At 36.7% G+C, this 22,844-nt stretch overlaps 1 protein-coding gene across 5 annotated transcripts; it reads left to right on the forward strand.

Annotated features, from left to right (window-relative positions):
* The first annotated feature begins 4,630 nt into the window (after positions 1-4,630).
* gad1a (glutamate decarboxylase 1a) lies at positions 4,631-20,850 on the forward strand. 5 transcript variants are annotated; one of them, XM_057336632.1, is made up of 18 exons: positions 4,631-4,760; positions 4,847-5,182; positions 5,953-6,091; positions 7,749-7,808; positions 9,223-9,378; positions 9,938-10,180; positions 12,919-13,009; positions 15,115-15,227; positions 15,530-15,645; positions 16,637-16,716; positions 16,799-16,853; positions 17,138-17,254; positions 17,533-17,597; positions 17,702-17,780; positions 18,035-18,184; positions 18,933-19,040; positions 19,221-19,310; positions 19,413-20,850. In XM_057336632.1, exons 3-18 carry the CDS (start codon positions 6,013-6,015, stop codon positions 19,584-19,586), a joined length of 1,776 nt encoding a protein of 591 aa, XP_057192615.1. In that variant the 5' UTR covers positions 4,631-4,760; positions 4,847-5,182; positions 5,953-6,012; the 3' UTR covers positions 19,587-20,850. The 5 variants fall into 5 exon arrangements, with proteins under 5 accessions (XP_057192615.1, XP_057192617.1, XP_057192616.1 ...); XM_057336634.1 differs by lacking the exon at positions 4,631-4,760 and having other exon boundaries at positions 4,773-4,950; positions 5,109-5,182; XM_057336633.1 differs by lacking the exon at positions 4,631-4,760 and having other exon boundaries at positions 4,773-5,056.
* Positions 20,851-22,844: the final 1,994 nt, after the last annotated feature.

The raw sequence follows: 22,844 nt of genomic DNA on the forward strand, positions 1-22,844 counted from the left end.
TAAGTGTTTTCTGGAAATTCACTCCTAATAGGAAGGAAGGGATGGCTTGTTATTTCTAACAGCCTTGTGACTACTTTCAGTATTTAATATTTTTCAAATCAAAGAAAGACATTGTGGTATATACACGCAGAATCTGTATTGCTTTGCATGTCTTGTCAAAACATCATCAAAGCATTTGAAATTCATAAAAATGAAGTCAGAAAACTGCATATGAAGACTTATTAAAGTATGTTTGTATTAGAGATTTTTAAGGGGGTTTCATGGCACTTATGAGCAAAGGTGTTCAATCCCTGAACTCTCTGTAATGCTGTTCGCCCTGCAATAGTCACCTTTGTAAATTACTGCTCTATAATATTTGCACTCTTCACTCTTAAAAATAAATGTGCTTAAACTGTTCTTCACACTGATACCGTAGAACCAGTTTTGGTTCCACAAAGAAACATTCAGTCAAAGGTTTTTTAAAGAACCATCTCTTTCTTTTTGAAGAACCTTTTTTTTGCCACAAAGAACCGATTATGAAACAGAAACCACTTTATGGAACCATTTAGACAGAAAGGTTCTTCTATGGCATCATGAAGCAAAGGGATACTTCGCCCAAAAATGACAAAATGTCATCCCTTCGATTGTTCTAAACCTGTGTACATTTCTTTGTTTTCCTGACACACAGGAAGAAATTTGGAAGAATGTCAGATCTCACCCACCATTTACTGCCATAGTAGGGAAAATACATACTATGGGAGTCAGTGGGGGTGAGATTTGACAATCTTCCAGATATCTTCCTGTGTGTTCAGCAGAACAAAGAAATTGATACAGGTTTGGAACAATCTGAGGGTGCGTAAATGATGACAGAATTTACATTTTTGGGTGAAGTATCCCTTTAAGAGTGTTGTGTTCAAAAGATCCAGCCAGCCTAACAACTAGCAACTGGAATAATCTGTGAAAAACAAGATTTCTCAATTATTAAAAATAAGCAAAAAAAATTTAAACTTTATTTTTCATACAATTAAACAAGATAATTTCCCCCATGAAACTGTGATAAACTGACCACCTGTGTTTCCCTGCTTCAGCCCAATCAATTATCTACTGTTATTGTCACCATGTTGATTGGTAACCTTTGGCTGAGGGTCTGTCCTTTTAATATTAATAGGTTTTTTTTCTTAAAACCACATCAAGAAAGTCACACTTCTTCAAACTTGTAGCTCTTCTGATAGAATCTCAGTCTTCACATTTTTAAGAGAGAAAGCTTTTCTGTGGCTCTCTTTAGACTTACCTAAATATTTAATTCAATTCAATTGTATTTATATAGCGCTTTTCACAATGTGCATTGTTCCAAAGCAGCTTTACAGGAGCAAATTAGAAAAACACAGAAAGGTAAAACACAGCACAGTGCATGGTGTTTATAGACCAAGCAAGATCTTTATAATAAATAATATCTAATAAATAAATAAATAAATAAATAAATGCAGTCTCCCGGTGAGCAAGCCAACACTGCACTGCTCTGCTGTGGCGAGGAACCCTAATGTAAATAACCCTAAAATATCTAAATCCCATGCCTGTATTGGACTGGGAATCATTTATTTGTTAATGAATGAGCGGAGTATTTATACAATCATATTCTGTATTGTTGAAACACTGGAAACGCTTTAATGAAATGATTCTCAGGGTCTTAAAAACCTTTAAACATTTTTGAGACATACACGCTTAAATATTTGAAATATTATAATTGTAATACGTATAATTGTGCCAGCAGATTCGTAATATTAAAATTGGTAATTTAAAGTATTAAAAATGTAATAATTTGAAATGAATGACTTCATGAAAATCAGTCAATAAGAGCCCAGAATAGATGACAACACCTTCAATGCTGTTTTAATACAACTAAAATGTAAACATGTTTTTATATAATATGCACAATTTTATGTGTGCCAGTAACTCTTACATACCGAGAGAGATAGAAAGATGGGGAGGCCAGAAGATTGATAGAATTAGGCCTACATATGTCCAGTTAGGTCAATTATAGTAAAGTCATAACTTGGCGTGTAAAACATTCTGTCTCTTTATATTTAAATTGTTTTTGCTTATTACTAGAATGAGAGATTCAAATTGCTTTAGAAACACAGAGAGAAGCCCATAGGAATAACTGTTTATATAATGATAATCTAAACCATGTTTTTATGGCACATTTCCAAAGTGAGTCCCAAAATAACAACAAAATAAAAAAACAGGGTATTTGGAATGTTTACAAATGTTTTGACTTGATGACTTGGTGTATTTCAGTACTGTAATGTGTTTGTCTTGTGTGACACGGAAAGATTATTTTAAATAAAGCTATTTGTTATATTTCCCATAATAGCATTTGTAAAGGTTGGCTGCAATAGAAATAGATCCCTTCACAAACTTCTGTGTGTAAAGTTATAAGAAATATGGTGCAAGGCTATAGAATTAATAACTGAAATGACTTGTTTTTTCCCCATTACTCCAAAATCCCATTTCAGGTATACGGATTAGCCAGTAACATCTTAATGTGTCACTACACCAACAAGCAATGAATTCCTACAGGGCAGGAAAAGAAGGCTCTTTTTCTTCTCCGGAGTGTGAGATATGGTCAGGCTATCACAACAACACATGTGGGTTTGCTGGAGGGAGTTTGTGTTTAAGATCCAGCGTGACCTGATCTGAATGCCACGCTCTGATCTTCCTTTGATGTGAGACTGTTGAAAGTCTGGCTGAATCAGGCATTTAGACAAGCATGCATACTTCAAATCTAACATGTACTTGTTTATTTCAGGGTATTAAATGTGAAAAAATGTACACCCGGATCTTGCTGAGCATCAAAGGTTGTTTTGGGTGTGTTTAACAGCATTGATAATTTGGGATGCTTTGCATTGCGTGAGAAACATTTCCTCTTCACTTAAATATCATTTCACTTTTTTCCTGTTAAAAATGTAAACAGCTCTTGCATGCTTAATGAAAAGAACTGATTCTAAATCAAATTGAAATAAAAGAAATAAGCCATGCCATTAAGACATGTTATTTTTATTTTTTCCATTTATATAACTGTGGTTTTGTACCCGTTTAACATGTCACCCTCTGTGCCACAAACTTTCTGCCTCTCTCCATTTTCAGTTCAATTCAATTTGATTTCTATAGCTCCTTTCACAAATTTGCATTGTTGCAAAGCAGATTTAAAACAAAGTTCACATGGACCACTTGGGATGACGTCAACGCTCGTTAACACTGGTCCCGAAGAACTTCCCGTTTCACTACATAAAAGTTTCAATAATATATAACCAACAGAATATTTAGAACCAATGTAAAAAGTTAGACAAATAACTTTAAGATTAATTACATATGTAATAATAATAATAATAATAAACAAATAAATGAAAACTGAAACCGGAAGTGCTTCAGGACCAGTGTTTACAATTTATGAAGTAGTTACAAATAAATGACAATAAATTTGATAAACATTGTCTCCATACTACGTAATTTTACTAACATAATTTTAAAAAATTACATCATTTTAATTTAACAAACTAAAGATGAGTTTGACTAATAGCATTGTTTTATTGTATTTCTTTAGCAATAATATTACTATTGGGAATTATTTTGGTCATGATAATCATGTAGTCAAAATCTTGCATTGTGACAGCCCTGAACAACTGAATTAAGTTATGTTTTAGTGACATTCCTTATTTATTGACCCCCCCAGGACAGGACCGGACTGGACCGGACCAGACTCTTAGCCTATCAATTCCTTTTGCTCATCATGATTGATTGATTGAATGATTGATTGATTGATTGACTGCACGATATATAGGAAGGAGGAGCAAAGTGATGACTGAACTTTAAGAGCAGCTAATATACCAGCGCCATCTTGTGTCGACTTGTGAATCTGACGCTACAAAATGAGAACTACAGGACATTATGTTTTGTCAGTATACTATACAGTACTTACATAATATGCATATATATACAAGCATAACCTATGTCTTACGGATGACTTTCAATTCTCTATTTATTCTTTATTATATCCAAATTATGTGTAAAGTATGAGGAAAAGACAAAGTGAATTTGAAGAACCTGTAATAAAATAAGAAAAAAATGCTCTACTTTAAATATTGTGTTGCCAAGAGCAATTACGTAACCTTAATTTTTTAAGGTGCACAGAAAAAGAGACCAGCCACCAGCAACATATGAACAATGATTCGACTCATTCGACTCTTTAAAGATGTGAGTCACATGTGGAGCTGTCCAGGTGCTGAAATGTTCCCCTGTGTAAGATAAATGAAGCCATTGGCATGGCAAATGAAATATAAAAGTCCTTTTCCAGAGGTTGATGTAACATTAGTCTATTAAATAATAAAATATAAAATAAAAATGCGTATAATCCTATCACCTTGGTAAACGTGAAGACCGCTACATGCGTGTCTGTGTGGGAGCCTTGCTTGAGCTTTTTAAAAATTTGATTGCGTGCTGCCACCATGTGGAATTCTCCCACAACACCAATCTACACATCATTCCCTCTTGCGTCCCAGATCCAAGGCAAAACAAAACCTTCACATTAAAGAGAGCTTTTCAAGGTTAAGGAGATGTCCTCTTAAACGCAACCCTCCAAACCACATCATCTCCCTTATGGATATTCATAATGAATAACCTGTTCAACCTGACTAAGAACAGGTGCTTAAGTGCATGAATAAAACATGAGGCACTAATATGTTTGGTGTGCTTCTAGGACTGTTGTCCCTGATGTTTTCAAGGTCAGAGTGACATTCTGAGCACTGGAGAACCGTGTAGTGTGTTGCTGTTGTGAAGTGTTTGTTCGTGACTTGCTTTTTCATTTAAGGCACCAGGTCCTGCGGGCAAGTGCCGGAGCTGTCGTAATGCTCATGCTGATGCCTCAAGAGAAATGAGATGTGTTTCAGAACCAGTCTGTGATGTTGTGGAGAGGTACGAGGATTACCAACCGTGCTTCATGCTCATGGTACATCGAATAAATAGGCGATTCACATATTGAAGTGCAGCAACCTTACTTTGGAAAAAGTCACCGTGATTTGTGAGTGAGTTTTTTCTTTCTTTTTTGCCGATATTTGAGCGTTGATTTACAGGAGGCAACATCTGGAGTCGCGGAAATCTAGTACAGATTTTGGATACTGTTGCGCTCACAGTGATCTTTCAAAAGGTAAGAGTGTCTTTAAATGTCCCCGTTCATCATGTAAAGAATAAATCGAAATATTAATGTAACAGGTGCTTCACAACAGTCGAGTAAAACGCAGTTACGAGCGCAGTCTGCGCTGGTATGTTCACCTGGTAAAGCAGCACTAAGCTGGATTTTAATGGGAATCTATTTCGTTCTGATGTATACCATCTAAAAAGCCATTTCCATTCACATTTAAACAGCAGTCATCTATACATCTTCTAAATTGAAAAATCAATATTCAGCATATAATCAATGTTTACATGTGTGGATATATTCATCAGGATATTGTGTGATTAATATTGGCAGAATGATGAGCACCTGATTTATTTGTATAACTTTTAGAGCCCCGTTTGCGCATTTCAGTATGCAACAATGTGCAAAATTGGAGAGGTTTGTCAAAAGCCTTCAAATAATTTGGAGTTGCCACGTCCAATGAGAGAATGGTAATTTTGTGTGTGTCTTGTTTAAAGTTCTTTCATCGGGGAAAAAAAAGGAATTCTATTTAGATTAGGAATGGACTTTTCTACTTCTTCAACATCCCCCAAAAAACGTATCAATAGTGATGTTTAGAATCAGTTAATAGCATCGCTAATATAAAGACTACACTAAAGATTGTGAACACATCCATTTAAGTTAATTGAAGTCTACAACTTTATTGATTCGGCACCTCTATATTTGTGAAGCTGAACGAGTAGCTGAACGTCCGCTCTCTCACCTTCGGTCATCTTGACTTTTCTCTTTTGCTGAAACAGAAGCCGTTTCTCGGAGAGTGACAGTGCACTTTGGATTGAGGACTTAAACACTTGGGAGTGATGGCGGCGTCGGCACCCTCCTCCTCCTCTGGCGGTGATCCGGATCCCAACTCGACAAATTTACGGCCACCCTCCTCAAGTAGGTCCATCGCCGATAAACCGCTATTTCACTCCGGCTATTTGCTTTGTGGCCAACGTCATTAATCTTGTCGCTGAGGCGGGAAAACGGCGCTGTTCGCAAAGCTTCAGGACCAACAAATCACAGCGGCATTGCGCGCGCACCAGCCAGACGAATGTCGCTGTCAACATATTCTAGGTGATGCCTTTAAAAGCACCTGCTCACAGGTCATTAGTGAAGACAGACGAGCAGCCAACTCTGTTTTATTTTTCTCACTTTTCTGTATTTACCGTATGGAAATTGTTGTAACAATTATTAGTATTATTATTCATATTGTAATTACTGTGATTAGCCTATTATTTCTAACATTCTATAGCTATACGTTTAACAGGCTATTCCATTAAATTATATATATATATATAATTTTTTCTGTCGTCTCGGTTAAAAAATAAAAGAACGATCTCAGGCGTGGCTGTAGAAGTGTCTCATTATGTGAAGTGTAGCTATAATTGTTGCCACTCTAAATCGGTGCTAATGGGTCTCTTCTCGCTTCAGCGTGTTTCTCTCAGATGGGGGAGGCACAGCGTGCTGTTTATTAATAGCTTTTTTCAGCTTCAGAGAATTTCCTTATAACCATTATAACCGGAACAAAAAACACGCGCTCTTAAAAAATTAGTCACGGAATATTGTGACCGTTTCTTTTTTTTTTCGTACAATCTCAAAAATTGAAGGTGCCTAATATGGTCCTTTTAGCGATGCCATTAAAGAACCATTTTTTGGTTTCCCCAAATGATGTTTTTCAACGATTCTCAAAAGAATAATTTCTTTTTCGTTTTTTCATTTGGATTTTACAATACGAAGAATTTAACAGAAAGGTACGGGGGATGTTAAAGAGTCTTAACGATACAGCATGAGACGGAACCTTTATTTTAAAGAGCTGCAGGGCAAACCATCTGTGCTCTCTTATTGTGGCTATGTGATTCTAATAGGTAGGCTACTCTTTGCTTTATTTGGGTTACTTATGTAGGCCTATTTTATGTCTTATGTCTTTTCAAAAACAATCACACTTGAAATGTTCCGCAGCCTGTTAAACACAAAAGGGTTATTAAAATGTCAACAAATAGGTTCACGTATTAGATTTAAGAATATATATATTTTTTTAAGAATTTAAATCATCACATAACAGAAATTATTTAGCCTACATTACAGCCTATAACAGAAAATATAATTATAGTTAAATATATAATTGTGTAGGTCTACATGTGCCTATATATACATGGCTAAGAAAAAGCCTAAATAGATTTAAAAGGGAAGTGCTTTGTGATTTGAAGAAGAATAGAAAGGGATTGGCAAAAGGGTCGCTGGAAGACTGAGGTCTGGACCGACAGAGATAATGACAGAGTAAATGGTGCTGAACTCGTAATGGCACTGCTGAGGTTTTGGGACGCAGGGGCGGGCGGGGCAGCGAGCTCCAATAGATCCTCTTGTCCAGATTCGGCCTATAGCCTATTCGTTTTCAATTCTGTTCATCTCCTAGCATTAATCCCATATATTGGCATGATTTTAAGAGAGAGCTTTATTTATTGTATTTTGCAGGAAGGCGGTCACCATAATTATCATTTTATTTTGCCACATTAGTAGTAAGAGCTTTTGTCATTTTCGCATTTTTCCCCAATAGACTATGACTGGAGTGGAGTCGCACATGGATGTACGAGAAAGCTTGGAATGAAGATATGCGGTAAGTGTTCAGACCAACCCAAAAAAAATTGTGTCGCCCATAATATGAAAGATGCTCGACAGTTATAATGAATAAATTACGCGCGAAATAGGCTACGGCATGTACCCATTTTGAAAAAAAAAGTAATTAATTGTTCAACTTAATTGCTATTTCATAGTTAGATGTTTCTCGTTGGCGCCCCTCTCTGGTGGATATGGCCAAAGCAACTTCGACCGTCAGCAGCTCTACCTTACCTAGCAATTGCATTCATTATTTACCATCGAATTGGGCTACACTTTTTTGAAAGACACATTGTGATTACGTTGTGTGTGCGACAGCTGTGAGGTAAGGCTGTACTGTAAAGAGAAAATAATGATTTCTCAATATCTGCACAGGAGACGGGCTTTCAAAACATTATTTTGTCTGGCATACAAAACAATGTGCAATGAGGTGGCAGATAAATCTATAATAACCCGAGATACGGTCAACGTGAGGGAATTTACGGTCAATGGAAATCTATTAAAATACTATCCGTCAAGCCTCTGTTTTGCCGAGATAACACAAATCGTCTCTACATAATGCGTTACGGTATTGTTAAAGATATTCGGGATCCGATGCTGTACGTGGAAAGAAAAGATCCTCCATAAATCACAAGCTTAATCTGTTCGTGTTTCCAAAGGAAAGCAAAAAAACTTCCATTGTCATATTTAAATGTTAGGTTAATATGTAAATGTCTTAAACCGAGTAAATAGAAATAAAATACGATTACACATAGCCTAAGTGTGAAAAGATTTAAATTATATTAAGGTTGTTTAAAATGTGCTAGCCTGCATGGCTATATCTGATGTGGCGACACAGAGATTGGAAAAAAGTGACATTTTACAGGCTATAACAATAAAAACAGCGCACTGTTCTTTCAATGCTAAATTTTTCACCCGTCTCTTTCTAATCGCTTGATAAACTAAATGTAATGTTTGAGAGGTTCATTTTTATAAAAGAAAAAGACAATTAATTGTCCAACGTTGCCCTGAAAATGTAAAGTTATATTTTTTCTTGTATTAATAATATTAATTACATGTAAAATTAATCGTTCACAAAAAATGCTGTGTAAACATGTGTGGCATGTGAAATAGAGTCTGGGCGAGCGCACGCGGCATCAGTCGCCAGAACGCGCATCTGTCTCATGTGATAAACAGCGGCTTTACAGGAGATTTACAGTGGCTCTAAATGACTATTATTGGCTCTTAATACTTGGCACTGATGTCATCGACTGTGACCTCCCACCAGATAAACCATAAAAAACATGGACATCTCGAACAAAAAGAACATCCCCACATGCCATGCGCTGCGAAGTTTATTCGAGTTCAGTTATTTGCTGCAATGTTTGGGAAAAGAGATCCCTCATTTCAGTCCTCCTCTCTGTGTGGTCATGTAGGATTCTTGCAGAAGAACAATAATGTTGACGACAAGAGCGGAATTGTCGGCTTTTTTAACGACCAGCAGCCATCCAAGAGCATTTTCACACAGGACAACGAGCGAGAGTCTCGCCTCAGACGCACAGAGACAGACTTTTCCAACCTATACGCGCGAGGTGAGGATAACATCTTTCATTTTCACACGCTTTCTAGCATATAAAGCCTTTATCTTTATCTGCAGAGAACTACAGATGTACAAACATTTGTGTGTGTGTGTGTGTGTGGTTATGGAAGATTATATGTTGAAGGGTTAAATGTGCCCATAGGGTCTGTTTTGGTTATGGCCCTCCTATATCATTATTTCATCTTATTCAAAGAGGCAAAATTGAGCTATTAGAACAATAAATAACATAGAGAAAACAGAATTACAAAGTGTTCGTGGTTTCATTTGACATGGTATTTTATTGATATGTAGATGAGTTGATCGGCTGGGATGATTGTATGCCTTGACACCTGAGTGTGACAAATAGCACACTGTAAAACATATGTTCTATAAGTTTAGTACAATATATTCTAACATACTTAATATGCCAAAAAACATGAGTTTTGATTCATATACAAAAATACAAATGAATTGTTTCGCATAAATAACTGACATTCGTTTCAAAAGAACTGTTTGTTGCTTAGTGATCTACTTATTGATCTGCTTAATGTGAGTAACAAATCTGATCACAGATCTTCTTCCTGCAAAAAATGGAGAGGAGTGTACGATCCAGTTTCTCCTGGAGGTTGTGGACATCCTGACTAACTATGTGCGGAAGACCTTTGACAGATCCACCAAAGTGCTGGACTTCCATCATCCCCATCAGCTGCTGGAGGGAATAGAGGGGTTTAACTTAGAGCTGTGTGATCAGCCAGAGAGCCTGGAGCAGATTCTGGTGGACTGCAGGGATACACTTAAGTATGGAGTTCGGACAGGTGGGAACATTAACTCCTCTTTGAACCAGTTAATAGATTGAAGCACTGGGGTCATATGTAAACATACAATTGTAAACATGTCAAATTCTAGAAAAATGAAAGATGACGAGTGATTTAAACAACGTTTTCTCATCTAAGCCTAATGTGCAGTATGACTAACTAGTTAGTACAACGAGGTTGATGCTCTATTGTTCGATCATTATACCAATGGCTTGAGTTTGGGGCAGGGGAATCTGTTTGTGCTTGTGTCATTATTTTTACACTTCTGTTTGGTACCCCGGCCTAGAGATACAAAAATTAATTCACAGTCAAGAAACGGATTTGAACAAAAAAAATAGAAGTGCTGTGTTTCATGAAGAAAGTTTGACACTGGTGGTTTCAGTTTGACAAAAGAACTAGTCAAATCAAGATGCTTCCAACTTTCATTTTTTTCAAGGTAAATCAAGTTATGATTACTCTATTGCAGGGGTTTGAGAGATGAGAGATGTGTCAACGGAGCTATTTAAATAGAAACAACCCTGTTGTCACAGCAATATTATGTTAAGACATTACATTAGCACTATTATGTTATTGTTGCACATAGGCTAAATACTTTTCTGTGTACTATTTTTCTTTTTAATATAGATTGCTTGATTATTTTAAGAGATTTGCAGCATCAAACATTTTCATTTTACTGTGAGGTGGACAATTAAACATTTATTTGAACCTTAGTTTTTATTAAGGCTTCAATGAGATGACTGACCCTGGTTAATGGCACAAAGACTATTCTAGTGGAGGTAGGGGTCGTCTCTGGATGCGAAAGAAATTAGTGCAGATTTGATGCATTCTGTTGTCAAATCTGGCCGTTTTATTAAGTGTCATTCTTTTTTTTCTGCCGCTTCTCTGTGTGTTGCGGAACACACCGCTATTTTATCATTCTGAGCTCCGTTTCTCGCATTGTCATTGCATTGTCGCCACTCGCGGCTGTTACACGAAAATTAACAGGAGTTTTTTTCTGCAGAGCATCATATCAGACTAAGGAGAGCATCATGATGCAACGAGTCCGCGTTATTTTCGGGGCGACTTGTTTGACGTGCACCATCAGTACTACGGTGCGCGTTTCGTTGATTTTAAACACGTACGATAGTTCTGTAATAGTTGACAATGCAGATGGTGTGGTGTCATTTAGCTGTCAAATTTAAAGCTTTAACAAATTTGAACAGAAGTTCAGAAACATATGAGAATGCACTTTATTTGCACGCAACTCCTTTCATGCGTACTTTTATCGAAAGGGAGGCAGAGAATGCACTGATTCTAACCGGTTTTTATGATGCATATGTAACGTTTCTTCCATTGCTTGCTTCCGCTGCCTGAATGGATGTTTTTGTCTGCACGCACGCAGGTTATAGACCATTTTTTGTTTGCAAACAGTGTGACGCGATTGGCTGAACTGGTGGCAGAAAACATCTAAATTATCGTTCTTAACTAACGTTACATAATTTATTTTGCATTTGTGTGTGATAAACAGTATAGAAAACCTTACCTGAAATAAAATAAACACAGAGAAACGAGTATTCCTGATGATTTCTTCAGTCCAGCCTGTTCGTTTAATGGCTTGTTTAGCTTAAAATGTCATATTCAACGACGATATTCCATAGGAAAATAATGCCATCATTTTTGCCATTCCTATTCTAACATTCAATAACACAAAAACACATTTTTTAAGGAATTGTCTCCTACGTTTCATTCATTGCTGCTTTGTTTCCACTGTTTTTCTGCCACCAGTATGCGCGCGGCAGTGACGTAACCGTGACGTCGACTGGTTGTAATATTTCTGTACCCATGCTTTACATTTTTAACATAAAGTTGCCTGTGAGTAAACAGTAATTAGCGGACCCCTTGCAGTTTCACCGCGGACCCCTCCTGAACACAACACACATTAATAAATAAATTTACAAAAATAACCCAATTCAAATGTTTACTACTTGATCCTTAATCCTGTGCAATGTTACACCAACAAACAAATTCTTTATTTATTTTAGTGTGATAGTTGCACATTCTTTGCTTTACCAGTATCTTTTCAATCCAACAGTAAACATTTGATGTTTTCACACTGAGAACAACTACAAAACATTCACATATGTTCAAGAAGACAACACACTACATTAAGAGCAGTGATGAGTGTAACTAGTTAATAAGTAATTAGTTATTGTAACTTAATTACTTTCCCCTTGAAAAAGTAAAGTAAGGGATTACTCTTATTTTTTCTGTAATTTAATTACACTTCTGATGTAATTGAACTAAATATATTCAATAGTGGAAATTACATAAAAATTCTAAGTCTAACTTTAAATGTATGCTCTAATGTATCCTCACATTTGTATACTTTGGTCAGTTAATAGGAATAATTTATGTAGTTATTTATTTGAATGAATTAAACAAGCCGTTTCATGTCTATCCTTGAATCAATTCTAATCAAGGTTGATGTAGGAAATAGAAAGTAATTAGTAATACGTAATTAAATACTTTTCGGAGAGAGTAATTTATACAGTAATCTAATTACTCCATTGAATATGTAATTAATAACTAGTAATTAAATTCTTTTTCAGAGTAACTTACCCAACACTGATTAAGAGCCAGATGTATGCAAACTTAAAAAGGGACCATTGGTTCAGGAGTTTACTAGAATATCTCACCATTAGTTTAGTTTTTGGAGTTCACAGATTTACTGATTTTTTACTAATTTGTTTTTCCTACAGGTCACCCAAGGTTTTTTAACCAGCTGTCTTCAGGTCTAGACATTATGGGTTTAGCGGGCGAGTGGCTAACTTCTACAGCAAATACTAACATGTAAGTTCCCCCTTTATATGCTACAAATGTGCTGTGTTGGTAGTAAATGGATTTAACCAAAATAGAATCTTTCAGGAATATGAACATTTCAGGAAAGCTTTTTTAACTCACTGTCTATGCAATTTTGTTTGTTAACTGAGGACTTGCATCTAGTGTATAGCGAATTAGCATTTTTTCCACCAGCTCAGAATAGCACACTGTATTAGGTCTCAGCAGAAAAGATCCAGTGAGATGTGACAGAGAGTTTTGAGACCGTCTGCAGATGGACATGGCCAGAATGTAGAGTAACACCTCATTGGTCAAGGCTAATTTACATCCACATGCTGAGACTTTCAATACAATCCACATCTCCACCCCCATTCAGCCATCCATCTAAAGACAATGGTTGACCTCATAAAATCTAAAGTAAATAAATATATAAAATGCATTTAAGTTATTAATTTCTTGATTTTCACTTTTTTTTCATTTGCGTGGTTGCCGGGTACTTCATATATTAAAGTGAAAGTTCACCCAAAAGTGAAGATATTTTGAAGAAAGTCCAGCACTGGACCCCATTCACTTTATGGACACAAAACCAATGCAAGTGAATGGGGGCCAGTCAACAACATTCTTCAAAATATCTTCTTTTGTGTTCTGCGGAAGCAAGAAATACATACCGGTTTGAAATGACAGTTCGCTAGGGTGCAGTTCTCAAATGTCTTGCAGTGATGCTGTCATGCCAAAAGTTAAAAAGTAAATAAAAAATCAAATAAAAATCATGCAAGCAATATTTGTAAATATGTGATCTAATTGAATGACTCTGTAAATATTTATGCCATTGATTTTTTTCCATTTATACCAAGACAGCATACCAACAGCAGTGAACAGCCTAATCGACCTCTGAGGGTCACAGATTTTATGATGTCTTTCACAGCAGATGCTCAAATTCTCTTTAGATCAATAACACATTTTACGTCCCTCATTCCTGTCATTGTAAAACGTCTGTCATGGATTCTTTGGTGGTTTAGCGGGCTGTGTTTTCACTGTTTCGTGACACTACTATTTAACGCCAGTAATTGGTAACAGTGGATTTTATAAAAGAACTGATACACTGTAAAAATGAGAAGCACTACTTGATGTGCCTCACAGGTTCTTTTTTACAGAAAAAAATGGTGCTATATAACATTAAAAGTGGTTCTTGGCTCGTAATCATTAAATGATTATAAAAGCAGAAAATTATCTAGGAATTACATTAGAGACACTGGATCATTAAATTTAAATGAAGAGTTTGGTTCCAAAATTAGATAACTTTGTTTTTTTTTCTTTAAAAAAAACATGTTTTTTATTGTGTTATCATGTTTTTATTGTGTTAGTTATGTGTATTTTTTAAGTTATTATGGCTTAAATCAAAACAAACCAACTGCAGTTTAATTGATATTAATTGGAATGCACAATAAAAAACATGATTATTTCAAAAAACGGTAAAACGTTTCTAAAAATGGCATAATATTTTTCATACATAAAACAATATGTAACAATGTTTCACGTGCCAGGTAGCCCTGCTCTCTCCTTTTCATATTTATGACTGTTCATATTGATTACACAGAACGTAAGAGCACTTGACATTTGCATTCAGTAATGAGCTTCTCATCATCAGCGTGGGTGATTATTGGTGATTATATGGTGTTAATGAGTTGAAGATGCCTCCAGTGCAGGTCCTCCCATCCGATGACATGAGTACAGATTGTTTGTGAATATTACCTCCTGCTGTCAAGACATTCATTACTGTGGGACTAGGAGAGATGACAGGTGCGCGTGTGTGTGGGAAGGGTAAACCCTACGGTATGGGGACAAAATGTCCCCACAAAGATGGCAATATCCAAAATCCTTGCCCTTGTGGGGACATGTTTTGGTCCCCATGAGGAAACAAGCTTATACATCATACAGAATTAACTTTTGTGAAAATCTAAAAGAGCAGAAAGTTGTGTGTGATTGTTAGGGTTAGGGGTAGGGAATATGATATACAGTTTGTACAACCATTCTATGGAATGTCCCCATAAAACATGGAAACCCAACATGGGTGCGTGTGTGTGTGTGTGTGTGCGTGCGTGCGCGTGTGTTAACAGGTTCACATATGAGATTGCTCCCGTGTTTGTTCTGATGGAACAGCTCACCCTGAAGAAAATGAGAGAGATTATCGGCTGGCCAAACGGAGAAGGAGATGGCATTTTCTCACCAGGTGGGGCATGTAAACAGCACAATAATTACAAATTCTACATTCAGTTAAAAAAACATCCAAGACTTTTTCTCTTTATCACAGCAAATATTCCCCCTCACTGTGTGCTTTTAGTAACGTTTCTTAGTATGTTAAAATACATAAAAACATGCAAATATTATTAAACACATGCAAATACGCACACATATTTAATTTGACTGAAGGCACATAATTTATGGTAGCACTTACAGTTTGGTTCCACGTGTATTTATTTTGTAACAGTATAATCGACTTGTTAAATGTATGAAATGTTTGTTTATTTGCAGGAGGAGCTGTCTCAAACATGTACAGCGTGATGGTGGCGAGGTACAAGCATTACCCTGAAGTTAAAATCAAAGGCATGGCGGCCGTTCCCAGGCTGGTGCTCTTCACCTCAGAACACGTAAGTCATTTATTCTCTCTCTCACAGACTGTGTATCTCTCTATCCCGGTTTCACTTTTTCCTTTCATTGAAATTGAGTTGCAAAATGGTTTGTTCCTTTGATTTCTAATGTAAAAAACCTGAATAAAATTTTAACAAGATCATTTACATTGTGGCTGTAAACACCCTGTATTAAAGTCCCCCTGTGGTCGATAATTTTATCCCTTGAAACTAATCTTTGACCATCAAAATTACATATTTAACTGTTGTTTTCATGTAAAAAAGATTTTTTCCTGTCTTAAAATAGCTTGAATGTAACTGTACACCTCCGCTTCATTAAGTATATGCATGAGACTTGAATATGCAAATTAGCCCCGCCTCCACGCACTCAGCAGTTCGGACGCTGCTAAAACTGAAAGTGAAACTGAGAGGTGACACAGCAGTGCAGCGATTGTTGATATTTATACCTCAAATTGGGGTCAAATGAGTTGATGCGATTGGTTACAGGTTTACGGCGTCATTAACTGGGGCAGTTACATTTTTTTTACTGTCTTTGGTAAACTGCAGTTTTATGAAGAAAATACTCTGCAAGTATTCAAAATGATAAATATGCACATGGTTAGTCTTAAAGCACTTTAATGTAAACACATAGACACAATTAAAAACTTGATTTTCACCACAGGGGGGGTCTTAAGAACTTCCCAGTTACAATATAATGTGTTGATATGGAGTATGAAACAATCAGACAAAGTAAGTACAGACAAGTAAAGTGTGTCAGTCCTAACATCTGCATTTTCTTCTGTAAGAACCCAAGCTTGGGTTATGTGTGACCTAAAAAAATAAAGCGTGCATTACCAGAAGAATCATACCCAATAAAAAAAACAAATATTCACAAAAATAGACTATTGCGATCCCAGTAAACACTTATAAGTGGACTTAGAAAAACTACACAAATGAAACAATCCATTATCTATATATAAATATGTTGCTTGACTTAAAATATCGTTCACAGAGTCACTACTCGATAAAGAAGGCGAGTGCAGCGCTGGGTTTTGGCACAGAGAATCTGATCTTGCTGAGCACAGATGAAAGGTAAGAGAAATCTCTCGATGTGTTCTGTATGTCGTGGACCATTTCGTCATTAAGACTCAGCGTTACTTTGCTTCTTTATTAGAGGTAGAGTCATTCCAGCTGACTTGGAGGCCAAGGTCATTGATGCCAAGCAGAAGGTGAGATGGTGTGCACAAAGTTAAGCCTTATATAATGAGGTCATAACCTCTTTTTATGTTAAGAGCCGGTGATCATTTTTGTTAATTTAATGCTCCAGTAACCACCAATTACACTTCAGAAACTCCATGGCAATTGCTTACAACCAACCAGAACAGAGGCATATAATCATTATTATATTACATAAAAGTTCTGCCGACTGTGTGATGAAGAAAATGGGCAAGCTAGTGGGTAAGTTTAAGAAAGGTGTATAACCAAACGTCTCACTTTTTTCTCTGCTGTTTAGGGATTTGTGCCGATGTTTGTGAATGCCACGGGTGGATCTACAGTTTATGGAGCTTTTGATCCAATCAATGAGATCGCTGACATCTGTGAGAAATACAACCTGTGGCTTCATGTAGATGTAAGTTCATTCACATGTATTTGACATTACCACTTAAAGGGACAGTTCACCCAAAAATAAAAATTCTGTCATCGTTTACTCACCCTCGAGTTCCAAATCTGTAGAAATGTAAGTGTTCCGATGAACACAGAGAATGATGTTTAGAGGAACGCTTGTAACCAAACAAATATCGGCCACCATTGACTCCCATAGTTGGAAAAAACACATATTTGGGGGGAAATAGTTGAAGAAGTCAATTTCAGCAGATCACGAGGTTAAATGAAATCTTTTGTGTTAAGGGAGCGTGGGGCGGTGGTCTGCTGATGTCCAGAAAACACAGACACAAATTGAATGGCATTGAGAGGTACTGTACTTCACATACAGTGCACTCTGCTGTTATCTTGAAGTTCACACCAGACAAACACGCATGTGCCGACATCGCTGACTGATTATGTTCTGTTTCTGCAGAGCCAACTCTGTAACATGGAACCCGCACAAGATGATGGGCGTTCCGCTACAATGCTCTGCCATTCTGGTCCGTGAGAAGGTAAGAGAGAAAAATGGGGTGTCAGGGGGAACGAGTCTGGATTGTAATGGAATAAAGGAAAAATTCTGTAATGTGATGTGAATAAAAGTTGATGAAAGTGAGAGAACAACAAAGGCAGAGAGGCACAAAAAGAGGAAGGGTCAGAGAATTGAGCTCATTGGAGCATGTTATCAGCTTTATGTCTGTCTCACTATTTCACTGAGTTTGACACACTATTATGTGCATCTTCCCTTTTTTCTGTCTGCGTGTATCAGGGTCTTCTACAGGGCTGCAACTCCATGTGTGCTGGATATCTTTTCCAGCAGGATAAGCAGTATGACGTCACATATGACACGGGAGATAAAGCCATACAGTGTGGCCGACATGTAGACATCTTTAAGTTCTGGCTCATGTGGAAGTCAAAGGTTAGCAGATACATTATCTATGACATCAGAACAACAATGACTGACCGAGAATTAATAAATGATTGGACAGACAGATGGATGGATGGATGGATGGATGGACAAATCAATGGACAGAGATATGGACAACGGATGGATCGATGGCAAGAGATGAATGGACAGAGATATGGATGTACAGATAAATCGATGGGCGATAGACATATGGATGGATGGATGGATGGATGGATGGATGGAAAGAGATGAATGGACAACATGTAAGTTGATGTGGATGGATAGATATATGGATGGAAAAATTGATCAATGGTGGATGATGCATGGATGGAAAGGGATGGATGGACAGAGAGAAAGATGGACCAATAAATTGATAGGCGATGGATGGATGGATGGATGGATAAATTGATGAACGGTGGATGAATGGATGGATGGATGGACAGAGAGATGAATGGATAGATATATTGATGGGCGATAGATGGATGGATGATGGAAAGAGATTGATGGACTGATAAATTGATGGGCAGTGGATGGATGGACTGATGGATGGATAGACAGTTAAATTGATGGATGGATAGACGGATGGATGGATAGACAGATCAATTGATGGCCGATGGATGGATGGATAGACAGATAAACTGATGGGCGATGGATGGACTGATGTTATGTACTGATAAGTAAGAGGTTTGCATGAGTGCTGGTCATGCAAGTCATTGCAGAATGTCAGTTTTGATGTGACGGATCTTCTCTTTTTTTCCAGGGCACCATTGGTTTTGAGAAGCACATAGACAGATGTCTGGAGCTGTCTGAGTATCTTTACCACAAGATAAAGAACCGTGAAGGATACGAGATAGTGTTTAAAGGGGAGGTGAGTAAAAGAACATGACACATCAGTGCGTGTTACTAAAACTGTCCGAGCCAAATCACTGCTGTCTGATGCAAGAGAAATTTAAATAAAACATTTTAAATAAAAAAATATTCTCTTTTCTATAAAACTTTAAAGCTGTGCGTGTTGGTCAAGCAATAGTCTGTCTCTTCTCTGTCTTAGCCGCAGCACACCAATGTGTGTTTCTGGTACATTCCTCCAAGCCTGCGAGGCCTGCCGGATGGACCGGAGAGAAGAGAAAGACTCCACAAGGTGAGAAATTTCACCAAAAACAACGTCTGCACCAACATCACGTATTTATTTTGTGAAATAACACCACACTGAACAATGTTGTCTTCTGATTTTAAAATCTAGGTTGCCCCTAAGATCAAGGCGATGATGATGGAATGTGGGACAACTATGGTGGGCTACCAGCCACAGGGTGATAAGGTTAACTTCTTCAGAATGGTTGTCTCCAATCCAGCTGCCACCAGGTCAGACATCGACTTCCTGATCGATGAAATAGAAAGACTGGGACAGGATTTATAGACAGGAAAAAACATTTTGGACTATTGTATCAGCTGGACATTCTAGAATACTTAGGGGAACGCTCTAGAATAATGAAGAACTAGAATGTTCCACCAGGGTCAAGATGTAGAAAGCTGATCAAATTTAGGACATTTCAGAAAGCGGAGATGGTGAGCTCCTTTGGTTTTAATATTATTCCGAAGACACATGTATTTCTTTTTATGACATTAAACGGCTAATCATTGTCCCTGAAGTAATGTTGCAGCATCAGTACAGTGCTGTTGTGTTCAAAGAATGAGCCAACATTATATTTTGTGGCATTAGAGCTTAACTTGTTTTAAACACATTTCCTTTCAAATCCAGAATGTGTCTGAATAGGCTACTAAATCAAAATTAACGGAGTTTTAGAATATACGGTAATATATCACCGTCTAATAACCACGTGGACCAAGTGTCATAGCTGTTATGTAATAAGGACGGATCCTCTATGTACTGTCGTTGTACTAAGTACTGTATTGATACACCATGTTTTTAACATTTGTGTAAATTGTGATTGTTTGTGACAAACATACATCACATAGTTTTTCAGTAAGACATGTTTGAATAGTGCTAAAGATTAAATAGAGGTATTTGTCGAGATATAATTCGTATCGCAAGACTAACTGTGTAAAAGAAGTCTATTTATACCCTGCCAGTACCTTGAATTTTGAGAGACAATGTTTATCTACATTGTTTCATTGTCTTAGATATTTTACTTTATTTATTAACCAAAGACATAAATGCCATTTAGTTACAAATCTGCACACCTGTATAGGTAATAACGAAAAACAGAGATCATAAAATAAATCATGTAGACTGAGGAATTTATGTGTAACATCTGTAATATCAATATAAGCATTTCAAAACTGTACTGCCATGCAATGAATGTTGTCGTCGAGATCTGGTTTCTGATGTTCACATGCTAAATAACACTAAAATGATCATTTAAATAAAAAAGGATAAATAATAGAGTTTGTGGTGCTGATATTTAGTTAAAGTAAGAGCATTTATTAGTAGTTGTAAGTAGATTCAGTCAGTTCGTGTCTTTCAAATGACTAATACAATTCCACATTCCTAAACCAACAAACTTTAGGAAACTATGCTAACAGTTTGCGTATGCAATGCTTACTTAACTCTGGCCGGTGAATGTGAAGTTGCTCTTGACTGAAATGACTGTATTTTAACCCACAGTCACAGGCTGTTTTTGTGCAATATTGCTGTTCACTGTCACCAGTACAAATAAACAGCTGCAAATGTACTTTATTGTGTGTGTGCTCATTCAGTTAAAATAAGAGTAAAAATCACAAACATCCCAGGTCAAACGGTCCCCATGCCATTTATTAGACTGCACACGTCACTGAATTTTCACGTTCCGGCCCATTTCACAGAGATTATCTGCAAATTTCACAGCCATCGGATGTAATGTTGAGACACAGCTGCCGCGTTTAATGCAACTCGCTAATCGAAATGCAATCGCTACAAAACACACCATTACCTTACCCAAAAGAAGCTGCTTCTGGCAGATTTCAGGCACAGTTTTTGCAGACATCCCTCTGCCGTAAATGAAAGTGTTTCTCATTTTGCCTGAGGACTGCGAGAAGAGACTCTGCAGATTTCCTCACATATCCAGTTTATCTCTGTGCGGTCTCATCTGCCTCTCCTCGTTTCTCAAATTAATAACCCTGAGCAGCAGTTTTACAGTGCCGTGCGTTTCCAGGCCCAAGTGAGAGCAGCTTTGCTCATTATTAACCTCTTTAAAGACATTTATCATAAAAAACATAACGCCTTGTTCTCTTTAATAAGCAGAAAGAGCCAATTTCAGTATTCAGCTCTAGCTCGGTGCATTTGATCTCGGTTGGTGTGATGCAGGAGAAAGCTGTATTTGTCTTTTTTTGTGTGCATGCTGTGTAGTTGAAATAGTTGATTTTCTAACACTTTGGAAGAAAGGATGTGATGAAACAACAGCATTTGGACAATCACAAGCTTCTGCTCTACATAGTCACAATTCTGATTTTTCCTAATTGCTTACACACTAAAATGTGAATCCATTGACTCATACTCATTACATTAAGTGTGCAAAACTACAACAACATAATCTGCTTTACTCTCTTACTACTGTAAGTCATGCGTTATGGATGTGACAAAAAAAGATGAATGTTTTTGGGAGAAAACAAACTTTGTAGGGTTTCTGTGAATTGAAATGTACAAACCAGAAGCAATAATACCCAACAAATGAAGAGGGGATGGTTCTTTACAGAACATGAAATAGTTTTTCAATTTTAATGTTCATGTTCCAATTTATGAGGAATATTGACCGTTACGGATTTGACAATTCATAGACCTACCTATGTAAAATATGCTTTAAAAACTTTAAGACCTCGTTTAAACCACCGAATATCTAACCTATCAGTATTGTGAAAACATTTGGTAAAAATTTCATAAGATAAAGAGAAGCGAGAGGCGAACATTCCGTGAGAAAGGAATTTCACAGATGAGATCTCTTTAGCATCTCAATTAGTTCTCCTACACTGAATTTTTCTGTAATGTGTCTTCCACGTATAATGTAAAAAAGATTTTTCTTGTATTTTTGAAATACGGTCAAGAAACAGTAAAATTACAATAAAAGACCACAAATGTACGAGAAACCCGGGAAAAACATGTTATTTTACAGGCACCCCAGCTTTTTCAAGATTTTTTTACAGTTTATTTTTTAAATACAGTCAAAAACTGTAAAATTACAGAAATAGACAGCAAATTTACAAGAAAAACGTATATCATTTTACAGGATTTTATTTTTTATTTTTGTCTGTTTCTTAACTGATTTTTTTACAGTTAAGATTTTATTAATAGCAAAGCATTAAGAACTCCTGTGATGGTCATTGTCATTTAATATGTGTAGTTTAGTGTGTTTATGGCTAATCATTGATGTTACTCTACAAAAACCCTTTAAAAAAAGTTTAAAATAGTTTAAAGTGAAGTGTTTGCTTTTGCAAGAGATGTGTAACATTTTGCATGTTGTGTGCGTGTTTTGTGGCTTTGTTTTCAATAAACTGTAAAGTGAGAAGAAATGCAGTAAGGAAAAACTACTGTCCTTAAAAATGTCTCCTCATACTGTTCAGATGAAAGATTACCCCACATCTTAACAACATGCTGTGGGCTCTGGCTATAGGTCAAATCCTACATGTTTACACAGTAAATAGTCATTCATGTTTTCAATTTAGATAATTACTTATCCTGTGA

The sequence above is a fragment of the Triplophysa rosa genome, linkage group LG6, assembly GCF_024868665.1.
Source record: "Triplophysa rosa linkage group LG6, Trosa_1v2, whole genome shotgun sequence".
Lineage (NCBI taxonomy): Eukaryota > Metazoa > Chordata > Actinopteri > Cypriniformes > Nemacheilidae > Triplophysa > Triplophysa rosa.

Coding starts and splice junctions, on each gene's coding strand:
- gad1a (XM_057336632.1), top strand. CDS start 6,013: ATGGCGGCGTCGGCACCCTCCTCCTCCTCTGGCGGTGATCCGGATCCC. Junction 17,781..18,034: donor CCATTCTGGTCCGTGAGAAG/GTAAGAGAGAAA, acceptor TGCGTGTATCAG/GGTCTTCTACAGGGCTGCAA. Junction 18,185..18,932: donor GGCTCATGTGGAAGTCAAAG/GTTAGCAGATAC, acceptor CTTTTTTTCCAG/GGCACCATTGGTTTTGAGAA.